Source organism: Malurus melanocephalus, unplaced genomic scaffold (genome assembly GCF_030028575.1).
Source record: "Malurus melanocephalus ecotype Western Australia unplaced genomic scaffold, MMel_1.1 scaffold_413, whole genome shotgun sequence".
Taxonomy (NCBI): Eukaryota; Metazoa; Chordata; class Aves; order Passeriformes; family Maluridae; genus Malurus; species Malurus melanocephalus.
In genome coordinates this window covers 235100-247494 of record NW_026623645.1, presented here as the reverse complement: position 1 = coordinate 247494, position 12395 = coordinate 235100, and the positions used below count along the sequence as shown (strand labels likewise).

The 12395-nt window shown below is 39.1% G+C and overlaps 1 protein-coding gene across 3 annotated transcripts in view; it reads right to left on the bottom strand.

The window, feature by feature from the left end:
* The window catches only part of ARHGAP24 (Rho GTPase activating protein 24), a 183241-nt gene that overhangs the window by 6844 nt on the left and 164002 nt on the right, over positions 1–12395 (bottom strand). For all 3 annotated transcript variants that reach the window (XM_057379633.1, XM_057379635.1, XM_057379634.1), the window contains 3 exons: positions 11643–11850; positions 1151–1283; positions 351–424 (listed from right to left, as the gene is read on the bottom strand). In XM_057379633.1, the coding sequence (XP_057235616.1) occupies positions 351–424; positions 1151–1283; positions 11643–11850 (415 nt within the window). The remainder of the gene's footprint in view (positions 1–350; positions 425–1150; positions 1284–11642; positions 11851–12395) is intronic.

The following is a 12395-nucleotide window of genomic DNA, read 5'->3' as shown; positions in this document are numbered from 1 at the left end:
AAAAAAAAAAAAAAAAAGAAGTCTAAGCAAGTGATTGTTTCTTAACCATTGTTCAAGTATTGCATTTCAAATGCAAACAAAGCCAGTAACTGCAGTTAGAAATGGGAAAAATAGAGTCCTATAAAGTGGAGAGAATACATTCACTTATTTCTTGCACTCCTTGCTTGCTTATGAAAGAAAGGTCACAATCTTGACAGAGCAAAAACTGCAGTAAACCTACAGTTTTAATGCCTTGAGTTCACCAGTCTTCCAAATGTGAGTAAAATTTCTCCTTCAGGGCACATAAATAGACGGGTCTGTCAGTTCACACTTACAAAATACCATTGTGATATTCTTGCAAGAGTACTTACCTACAGATGTACTTCAGCAGATTGTAATTGACAGCTGGCAGGCTCTTCACTTGCTTCACCAGTTCTTTCAGGCCCTTTAAGTGGTTTAAGGAAAAAGMAAAGTCATTAGGCAGAGTATTTTAATATTTTACCAGAGATTAAAAAATAAGYCAACAATTCCAGTTACAACACAACAAACACAACACTGAAACTGCAGGGTTAAATACAGCTTATTATCAGAAACAGCTTGCAGAATGCATTCTGGATTTAGTTAACAAGGATTAGCACTGGGAAAAAGAAAGAAAATAAGTATCTTGGTTTCATCATGTCTTTTCTTTATCTTTCACTCTCTCTTTTTTTTTGACCAGCAGCTCCATTCCTCCTGCTGGTAACAATGCTAAGGCTTCCAAGAACAGTTCTGGAATTTCCTATGAGGAATCACTTGGTTATTTTACCCAGTTCTGRTCCATACTAGATTCTGATTAATAAATGATTCCTGATTCAACAGCAAGATTTGAACAGCAACCATCAAGACCCTTCMGAATCTAACCCACGAAAATCTAAGTCTCTTCCATGCAAAATGGAAGCGTTTGACTACAATGATGTTTACTTAAACTGGATTCAGTGACATGCAGTAACTACAGCTWAGGTTATGCTAAACACCTTTATTCAGACTTCCAAAGAACCCAGGTGGCAACAATTTTCATAAAAAAACTGCTTCAGTTAATAGATGCACATTTMAATTAGGACAATCACCAGTTTCTCTCCTCCTGAAAATTGGAACAGCCTTTTATTTCATCTTACTCAAGATACCAACTCACCGTTTCTTCCTCCTTGCTGAGCATTTTGGCACAGGAAAGAAAATCTTCGTATTTTGCGTATGGTACGACTGGTTCTGGGAGTTCCCTGAGGTACAGCTTAAGCAGTGAAGCCACMGTGTGCACATCTGTATTGCTGTTGGGGTGGGAGACAAGAAGTCATTACTGTGAATCAGGATGATACTCCGAGACTGACAGGCTAAAACCTGCCACTTTTTCATTGTCACCCCATATTTTACTCATMAGCAGTATACTTTACAGATCCCATCTATAATCTGTTTTTTGTCAGGATTTTTTCCCCCTACAAAGAACTTAAGATACCCACARGCAAAYGCCTGTCAACTCTGCTGATTTATTRCCATAAATAATTACACATAAGGCCCTATTTGCAGACAAAGKTATTGAGGAGATAGATCCTGGCTCTTGTTGACAAGCACTCCCTTCAGACATGCAAAATTCATCTTTAAACGACGCTTTTCATTTTCACCTGAGCCAGAAATCAGGCATTACATTTACACAGTAGGGATTATTCTCCTACTAAAGATGGCCTCAGCTCCCAAAACATGCCCAGCATGTCTCAATTCCATTATATCACCACCTCCTCTGTTATCAATATTCAGGAAGCAGGTTTTAAAGGAAACCATTTATACCACCCGTGTTCAGTTGAAGTCTACTATTGGAAYTACAGCTCTCTCCCTGACATGTATCTTTTCCCTGTGGGCTCCCACAAAATGGGACAGYCTTTTAGCTGTACTCTTACAYTGAAAGCCTGGATATACTTTAYACTCAGAACYTCAAATCCCTGGGAAATGAGTTTTRGCTCTATCCTGTACCGAATAAGCTGAGGCACAGAAAGTGTCTGAATGCTTGCAGAACAGGTAACATCACAGGGACAACAGTCAAAGACCTGATAGCTTGTCCTTTCCCATAACTGCATTTGCAGAAAATTAAGGGCTGTTTTGGATATAGCTAGTAGGAGCCTCAGCTGTTTATCAGGCACACTGAAAGTAAAAATGTGGGGAGAAGGATCAAAATCACAAGCTCAGAGCATGCAATCACACTTCATTAAATGTTTCTGTGGTATGCAAAGTTACACTCTGTTAACTTAGGAGTACTTAGCTGAAAATAAGTAGAAATTGGATATCAGGCACAAGTTAGCATGAAGAAATCTCTAGCATTATGTCTGACTCCATCTCTGGGTTTAGCTACTCAGGCATTTATGCAAATCCTTACTGGAATGTTCTACATGCWTTCCCTGGTTCAGATAAAGAGTTGTACTGCAAGCTGCTATCTGATTTCTGAAAAAATTAAAAACACAGACACTAAATTGTGCTTGGTTCATTAATAAGAAACAGAAAATGCACAACATGCCTACAATGTGCATTATTATGCATTTTCTTTTTTTTTGGAAGACTTCCCATACAGAGTATTTTTTCAAACTCACAGTGTCTCAAAGGGTACCATTGGTATTTTATGCACTTAAGCTTTGCTAGAGGTATGTTAATAATTATTTTGGAATAATCTGTTAGAACAGTAATGGCTTTTAGAAAGTTAAATCTTAACAAGAGTGGTGGGAACAACCTTAGAGTAATGTGGTATGATATGTCARAACAGAAGAAGAGAGATGATGAAGTACTGTATATATTTAAATGTTCACCACCACCCAACTCCTCATAATGAATTTGGAGAAAACATTTCTAATTCAAWCATGAATGATTTCCAGCTCAAATTCCAAAAAGTGTTTTCTGGAGAAACCCTGTAAAGCACTAACGCAAACCCACATTTTAAAAGAAAGTTCAAATTCTAATCTATTGATTGCAACCCTCTGTTGAGGGCTTGAATTCAAAAGTGTTTACCCCACCACACTTTGTGGATGCATATAAAACAAATGYGGGCAACTACTAGCATGAAAGTAGGTATGATTGTATTCTTTTATGGGATTTCAAAAGTTAGCTCAGATCTAGCCTCTAACCTTTCTGTTCTACCTATTCCCAATTCAGCACTATTTTCAAACATTTTTTACTGTTTCTGTTACTTAAACAAGGGAATTCCTCACATCTTACTGAAGAACTTAACCACAGAGCCTTCCCACAGAGTCAATTTGCATAAAACTGGAGAGGTCTTTCCAAAGTACGAGAATCAAACAGGTTAAGTGAGAGAAATTACTGAAGAACAATTAGAAGATGGCACACATGTCACTCAGTAATATCTTCTCTTCTTTGTACTGCCAGGATCACGTTTCATGTAGTATGTAAGAATAATTTTACACCAGTCCTGTGTGTGGAATACTTGTTCCTAGAGGGCACAGCAGCTGGAGGATAAAAAGGCTGAAGAAGGGGACAGAAGCCCTGAAAATGAACACTATTTATAAGCTTTATTTTTTCAGTGTGAAGCACTGATAGATTATCGCTGTGAGATGTTAGCTGAGTGCCAAAAACTGTGGGTCTACCACRGAAGAGCTGAGAGAGAAAGGGGAAGGCAGGATGCTGAGGAAGAAGGAAACAGTAGAAGTGCTCTTCTCAAACTACAGGCTGTATTTACAAGTGTATAAAAAGGCATTTTATAAACTGGGATTAGAAACCCAGGTCGCAATTAGTATACAYATATGCAACATTTTAAACTCGTTTTTAGATTATTTTCTAAGGCAATACCACAGACTGCCACGAGATGGTGGAGTCGCAAAGAACAATTTTGGAACATTTGTTATTTTCTCCCTTAACTGCACTGGACCACTTCTTAGGACTTCATCCATCTGTACAGAAATTACCATACAGATTTCGGCAGCATAAACAGAATACATACAGTCTGTATACACAGACATACTGCTTGCCAAGCTCTTCAAGAATTGGATTTTTAAATTCTGCTTATCAACATTTAGACAAAAGCTAGTCACTTTTCTCTTTGAGGTAACTATGGGTATAAAAAAGTCAATATTTTTAAAAATAATGTAACTCAAAGATCATCTCACAGAATCTGAAACCTGTTTAGATCTTGCAATGTAGTGGGTTTTTTTTTTTCACCTTTTGCTTTAAATTACAGGGGAAAAAATTTAAAATGGCAGACTCCAGTCCTAATCCATCTGTATTTTGGGTGTTTCAGTCCACAAATACCACTAAGCACTTTTCAGCCACAGAGGACAGCTGTGGGTTTCAAAGAAGTGCTGAACTGCTCCCTGAGGACTGGGAGCATTTTTAGTTCCCTTTTCAGTCTGCAGTGTTCCATCCATAGTCTAAGTCCAACAACAGCATTTATATATCTACCTTGAGGATATTTTGTGTAGTTTTTAAGATGTGGATCTTTGCAGGCCTGTGGAGTACTATTTCCTCACAGACTTTTTCGAATTACAACTGATCAGTTTAAGACAAGGCACMATTTGCCCCTCAGCACTGTCCTTGCTTACATTCCAGAATCATTACAACTACAGAAATTTAATGATTATACCTATCTTCAGATTTCTTTTGCTATCTGACTGTGTAATATCGAAGTGTTTCATGATCACATTCATAATTAACATGATTAGAAGCATTCAYTGATTTTTTATTAAAATACAGTATGTCAATTCTGACAGAAAATCCTCTGTTATCTAAATTGGAACAACTCTCATTAACCGAGGCAGACTTTCTCCAAGGGCACAATTACGAGCTTGAAATGGGAATGACAAAGYACCAAGTGGGAAATTGAATGCAACATAAAAAGCATCAGCAAGCTGAGAAACAGCTATTTTGGCACRTTGTGGTGGGAGGTCTGAACAAGATCACTTATCTCACTGTAATATTAATACTGCATTCATGTTGGCATTTCCAAAGGAGCACCCCCCAACTCCACCACTGTTCAKGCACAGGCATGACAAATGCAAAGGTGTCCCAGCCTCTCCTTAGTCATCWGACTGCCCATATTCAAAGCCCCATTCATCTGAACCTTGTCATTAATATCTCTCATGGAGTTGCTGTTTTGACAGCACTTTCCTTTGTGATACCACAGACACYGTGGAAGTGGCTGTCAGACCGATTACACTGCCTGGAGTTTTTCACTCTCTCTACCATAAACAATATCCCTGAAGCTCAGCAGGTCCCCAGAAATGCAGGCATAACCCTCGCACTCAGACAGGCAGACAGCAYGTTCAGAGAGCTGCAGTCAGCGCTTCAGAGCACAAAGCCAACGAGCCCCTCGTAAACTCTCTGAGAGGAAGTATTAACAAGGCAAGGTCACATTACAAAAAGATTAATGCTGTGCCAAAAAYAGCTCTAGATCATGATGGCACATAAACAGTGTGCATGAAGAACAAACAGTAGGGAACAACAAGCTGTGAGGCTATAATTTAATTTAGGAGCCCCRGTAATAAAACAAAGGAGAACATTACAGTTTGTGTACCAGTTTGACTGATTTTGGGAGTCAGGCTTTGGYCCAGAAATTCAAAGGTCAGGTTAACTTCATGTCCTATGGGATTTTTCCTCCCCTRTGTGGGTATATTCAAAGCTTTATTCTATATGGTTTTCCCACATAWGGCAGATTTARTACAAGCAGTGCAATGCTTCATCTKAGTACCMGATTAAATTTTGCCTACAACTTGTGAAACACACATGAAAGGATTCATTTTAAGCCCTGRACTGTCTCCTCCTCCCTTTGCTGCTGGAAAGTCTGGCTCTAGTTTCAGTTAACAACTGATCTCAATTCTTATTTTTTGGCTGAGACAAGAGAAATAAACCAAACATATTCTGCTCCTTCATCCTTGTGCTCACCATTTTTAGAATGCATGTTACCTTCCACAGTCCACAGGGAATACTGAAGATTGGCAGACTATTTCCAAGTGAGATGTCCACTGCAGTAATTGTAGCAGCAGCCAATTTATTCAGTTTTATACAGACTTCAAAACAGCAATGAAGACACCAATTTGGGACAAAGAAAGAAAAACAAACTCTATGGGGAAGGATATTAAAAACTACTTAGAAAAATAGAGATCCTCTAAGAGAGACATAAGTGCTTTCAGGAAAGGTGGGCAGAGGTCTAAGGAACAGATGGATTCCCACTAGGAAAAATATCTRCCAGCTCCACTGAATATGCAGGTAATTATTTTATCTCTTGATAGATTGTTCAGAAAAACTATTRAGTTTCTCCAAGACTTTTCTGGGAYTGCAAGCATATGTAAAAACATGGAAACTGGAAACCCACAACAAATAAAGTACTTTTTCTTGTTCACTGGAAGAGAAAGCCACAATTTTGCAACCAGGTATAAATGCTTGAAAAAAACACTTTTCAGACCTTGCACATAGTAACAAAACACCGTTCTTAAAGGTAACCTTGGCTGTCTAAGAAATCATTTGTCATTGGCAAATGAAATATATAGCTGCCTTTTTTTTTTCCTTTTAAATCAGAGCTGACAAACCAACCRTCTCTGAAACTGAACCTCATGCAGAGTAACTACAAATGTTCATTCACTGCCAATAACTAAGAACACTCTGAGGACACCAAATCCAAGTAAAAACACAACAGGACACCAATTAAACTGATTTAATGACCCTGCATCACACTAGATGTGTCTCCTAATGTGTATTTAATTACCAGACTGGTCTTTAAGTTGTGCCATATGCAGARGTTATTTCTGTTAACTGGTTAGAAAAAGGGCTGGAACTGGAAAGGACATGGAAGTGTGTCCAGAGGCATAGCAGATTGAGAGGATCAGGGAATAAAGTGAGGAACAGGCAGAAACAAACGGGAATTTTCAGAGGCCTAAGGCAAATTGCGTTTGGCAGGAATCAGCTTTCGAGTAAAGACTTCCTTTCACATAAAAATGTGAMGTTTTAGGGATTACTGCACTTTGCCAGTAGGAAGGCATATAAAGCCCTTTCTTTGTGGGAAACTRTCTGCTTCTAAACAAACTCTTATGYACAGATTTGGATCTGGAGAACAAAGAACAATTTTTACAATCAGTGCTTCCACTTGCCGTCTGCACAGTGTCAACTCAGACTGCAGCCCCACTGAGACACATCCCATCTCCTGCATTCACCAAAATGATAAAGAATTCCTTGCCTCTGGAGGAGAATAAGAACTTTGCACACACTCCTTCTCACCTTGAGGGTATCACATTATTACCATCATCATCATTGTCTTATTTTGCATCAACAATCCCAGTGATTAAATGCACAGGAACATACCAGCCCTACATCCTGGATTATTTGGCTCCAGCAACAGTTAACCATTTTCCAGCTCTCAGATGCTGCCACTTAAGTACCTTTTTCTCAGCTGACTGCAGTGGTGACTAGAGCTCTAAGTAACATTTTGTTCTATAATACACTGTATTCTTCCTTAGAGGAATTCATATTCAAAAGAAAATGTTTTGCTAAATATGCATTTATGTGTTTTCCTTCTCTCTTGTGCATGCACACAAATGCAGATGAGCTATGTTAAAACTCTCCTGAACTACAGAACAATATACATCAGTAATAGTTATGAAAATCCAAGCCACACACATCACTCACATTATTTTTGTATTAATATTTGTTCCAGTGACATTTCAAATATTTTTTCTCCCTGAGCAATCTTATCTCACATGTCATCTGGTAATAATTGTGACGAACAGCAGATGGAAAGAGGCAATATAAAAAGAGAAATCCAATTTTGTACCCCTCCTAGCTAAAAACTGGAGAACAAATCCTTATGCTATTKTCCTTATGAACTGCCATATTCTCTGTGCTAATTTTACAGAATAAATGGTCATAATTCACTTTGCGTCATTACAAATGTATGATTTGCAATGGAGATGAGGGACTTTTTAAGCAAAATGTAAGCCACACAAGAAGAGAGAAACAAATACCCCAAGGGCAAAGAGAATGGATTCCCTGGAGGGGGCAATTTTACACAGAGGTGGAGCTGTACTGGGAATACCAAGAATATTTCAAATAGAAGCAASCATGAGTGATTGCCTAATTGCACTGCTAGTTCCTTAAAGCAAATTTCACAATATGTGCAATACRTTCAGAGGGAGTGAGATATTTATTGATTTTTGTTTCTAAACTGACACACAATTTTGAGGTGTTGTGCTTTTCTTCACACAAAAGGCCTCAGCAGTTTTCATTATAGCAGCTGCACCTTTACAATATTGTGAGAAATGATGATGTTTCAGTTTTCACAGGAGCGGGCCTGGGGTGCCAAATGTTTCAGATTAGATGCTGGGTTTTCTCAATCTGTGAGTCTGAAAAATTTTAAACACTGGTTCCCTTCTCATACATGCTTCTTCACCAACATCTTGTGCCAAACATAAAATCAAGATCAAAGTTAGTAATTGAAGGTTTTTTCCACTGTTGTTTTCTAACTGACTTCCATATTGGAACATCCAGCTGCTAACTCACATGAGAGCAACCATTTCTCAGGTATGTTTTATGTTTCAAAATGTGGCTGCATTTTCTTTTGAACAAAGCTGTTCCACTTTTTGTTTCTAATCTGCTATATCTGCTCTGCTTGTGCTTGCTCTGTGGTCCTCTCTGCCAAAATGGTACAGAAAAGAAGGCAAGAAAGGAGAAAGAAGGGCAGGGTCTCCAGAGAACTGTGGACAGCAGCTGAAGTCTGGGCCAAAGRGCAGATCTGTGCCTCTGAACCCCATCTCCCAACATCTGTAAGGTGATTTAAGGCGTGCATCCATCTTGAAACAGAGATGACATTTTAAAGGATACACCATGGGTGTATCATCTTACCTGTGGTTTTGCTTTTAATTCTGTGTAATGTATTTTACTGAATTGGCCATAAAGGCATAAAGGATTATTTAATAGAAATTTATCACACAAAAATATACAYGAGCCTACACATACACTTCTAGGCATCTTCACTTGTTCTAAAGTCTTTGAYTTATGTGCACTTATACATGGAAAGAAATGTGACCATGAAAAATGGCRAACTCCTCAAACATCAGCTCTTTGTGTTAGCTCCAACACTGATGASAGCAGCCAGTCATTCTCCCAGTCAGAGCCAGTGACCCAGCACCGCTACGGAAGTGTGACCTGTATTCCATTGTGTTCCGTGCCTCAGGAACAAAAATGTCAGCTCTGCTCTAACTGAAAAATCTCTGYTTTTCTTGATGTGTGAGAACCAGAAAATGTAAATTAATAGAAAGAAGCTGGGTAGATTTTGCACTATGGGACTTTTGGCCAATAACAACACATAATTACAGATTAAACTCAGTGGATCTGGATGGAGGTTCACCACAGAAACCAAGCCTGGATGCCTAGTGCACATRTATTTTTTTCTCTACAGAACTTTTCATATTGTGGCCACTTTCCAAGAGCTCAACTTGCCCAACAGGTTGCATCAAACCTGCAGCCCATGCTGCTGTTCAGCACAATGAAAAGTAACCCTGAAYCAAGGTCATCACACAGGTACTCCATAAACACTGTGAAATGAACTTGACCTCAAAAGTTTACAAATGGAACGAAAGGGTTGGAGGAAAAAAGCAGATGCACAATGGAAATAATGCAAAGATTAGAGCAGAGTTTAKGTCTGCTTCACTTCCAGACCACTGCTACACCTAAATCACACCTCTCCAAACTCAWATGTGAAAAAGTAAACAGCAAAAGTACCGTGTGCAAGACATGGGGACGTACAAGGTCAGTGTTCTATAAATTCTCAGCCTCAGAAGCAGAACTGCAGGACCAGCGATTTATAGGCAGCTCCTGCTGGTGTTTCTAATTGCTAGAGTAGAAATTACGTGCATTCTTCACAGCAGTAGCATGTAAAATCTCTTCTCCTTTTCATCTGCTGAAGCTCAGCCAGCATACCTGTTCATGGGGCTCATTAGTCTGTGCTACAGATGTTGCTAGATAACCTTGAGAAAAGAAAATTAGTGTGGCTGAGCCCTGATCTCATTTGTTTGGAATAGCTAGAACTTGTGCACTTCCTTCAAGCTGTACCTCTCAGTGGGGTGTTTGGTACATCATCTTCCTACAGTTTGGGSGTGGCTTGTTCCCTTAAGCATTTCCTCCACAATTATTTGGCTTACAGGCACAGAAAAAAATAACCTTTTGTTTCTGCCATTTGCCTACTCTTTGGTGTCTCTTTGGTAGAGACAGACGTGATCAGTAATATTCATCATAATGTCCAAATAAGAAAAATATACCCAGCAGATGCTTCTTTATCATTTTTAGATAAGCAATATGGTATTTGAACAGTAAGCAAGCATGCCATAAACATTTATCAGCTAACAATGTCACTTCCCATAGTCCTCTGGCTCCATAAAGCCATTTACTCATCAATTATCCTAACTCAGTCTCAAATGAGAAACTAATAAGCCTTAGAGGAAGACAAGTCACTTTCCTTTTCCAGARCATTATAAATTCATGACTTTTCTTTTAAAGTGAGGGTCAGGACTGAGGAAACTGTTAGAGATGAAAGAGCATTACAGGTGTCTGCCTTCTGTGCATCTGATACACAAACCTTCACGTTTAATGAATTTGCTCACTTCACAGGAACAGGGAATGGAGGGATCAAATAATTTCCAGCAATCAGGTTTGAATTATAGCATGTTTTTTCACTAAAAGATCAAGCTACACTTTCCTTCCTGTTACTTGGATTGCCATCAGACAAAGGTTTCACATAATAAATGCAATCTGCCTCTTCCTCCTAACTCACACTGGCCCACAACTGCAGTGAAACATCCCAAAGTCTCTGTGAGAYGTGTTATGGGTGTCACTTAGGACCCATGTTAAGGACATGTCTAACAGTCTCTTGAACTGGAATTTCATTACCATCACACTAACTCAGATCAGAGKTATAAAGTCTATGTGCCATCCATAATCCACTGGTTTTGTTTCTCTGATTGCACACTCTGAATATGTGACCAACTGCTGTCAATGCTTACAGGAAGAGAGCACAAAAATCAATCTTCCAGGAGAAGGAGACTAAAGTCATACAGAGCTGTGTGAACAGGACCAGGTTTTCCTTGGCCCAGAAAGTCTCATTAACTTTACAAAACGCATAATATAAAAACTGCATAAATATTGGAATACAGATCGAACCTGGACCTTCAAGATCACACAGATTTGTTTTTGTGGACAGAGGGACTTTTATTAAAAAACCAAGGGCCCAAAATTGTAAAGGAATACATGAAAGTATACATCCCTTCCAGTTAGTTTCATAGGTAACAGAACATACTGAGATTGGTGATAACACAAATTCTTCCTTGGTGGAACTGACTAAATGCCAGCATCACCACGGTATTAAGATCAAGGCAATCCAGATATTTTTGATTAAGCCAAAACATTAGCAATGCTTCTCCTAACCAGCTTTTCACAAAAGGAAATTCTCCGTAAACACTTTGAAATTGGACATCAAAGTCAGAACAAAAAAAAGACAACCTTTGAGAGCGGTAATAGGAAACACACAGARAAACCCCAAAACATGTCATTCTATCTGTTGCTGTCACGTGTTTTACAGCACGGTGGGTCAGCCAGCCCAGCACATCACGTCCTGCCTAGGATTCTGGGAGTGGGCAGCAGCTGGAGGGCTTTACCTGTCAAAAGAAGGCTTCTCTCCACAGTCAAATGCATCCTGCAGCTCCTTGACCAGATTGGCCTGCCCAGGCAGTCGGAAAAGGCCTTCTTCCTTCAGCCCCCGCTGTCGGATAAAATCCACGCACTGCTCCACCAGCATGGGAGCCAGRCGGTTCCCATAGCGCTTCTCGTACCGGACAGTGTCTTCCAGCTTCTGCCCAAAAATACCTGCACCAAAAACAGAGGTCTGACTCAGCTGAGCATCATAAACACATCTGAGGAGCCCACGCCTTCTACTACAACCCAAGCAATTTGCAGGTGATTTAAATACCTGGACAATTAACCTACTCCTTTCTTAAGAATAAAATGCTCAATTTCCCCTTTGACACTCTTACGGAAATACAGAGCTGACATATTTGACAACAATACTCAAAAACATTATTTAAAATAAAACACTAAATTATTTGTGAGACCACAGGCACAGAAAACACAGAAATAACACAAGTAGGATTGTCTGTCACAAAGCTTCTATTTCAAAAGTGATGTGTATTTCCATCTTTTTTGATTAATGCCCAATTATTAAGTACTTCCTTTATCAGTTCCAAAGACTAATAAACATTATCTGTACACATGGGGGGTAAAGGATTTATAAATATAACTCAGCGTTTTGTTCCTACTAAATGAARTATTTTTTCTCCAAATAGACAACGATAAATCCATGATGTATTACCAATTCCATTATTACCAATTCCATTATCACCATCTGCTTTAGC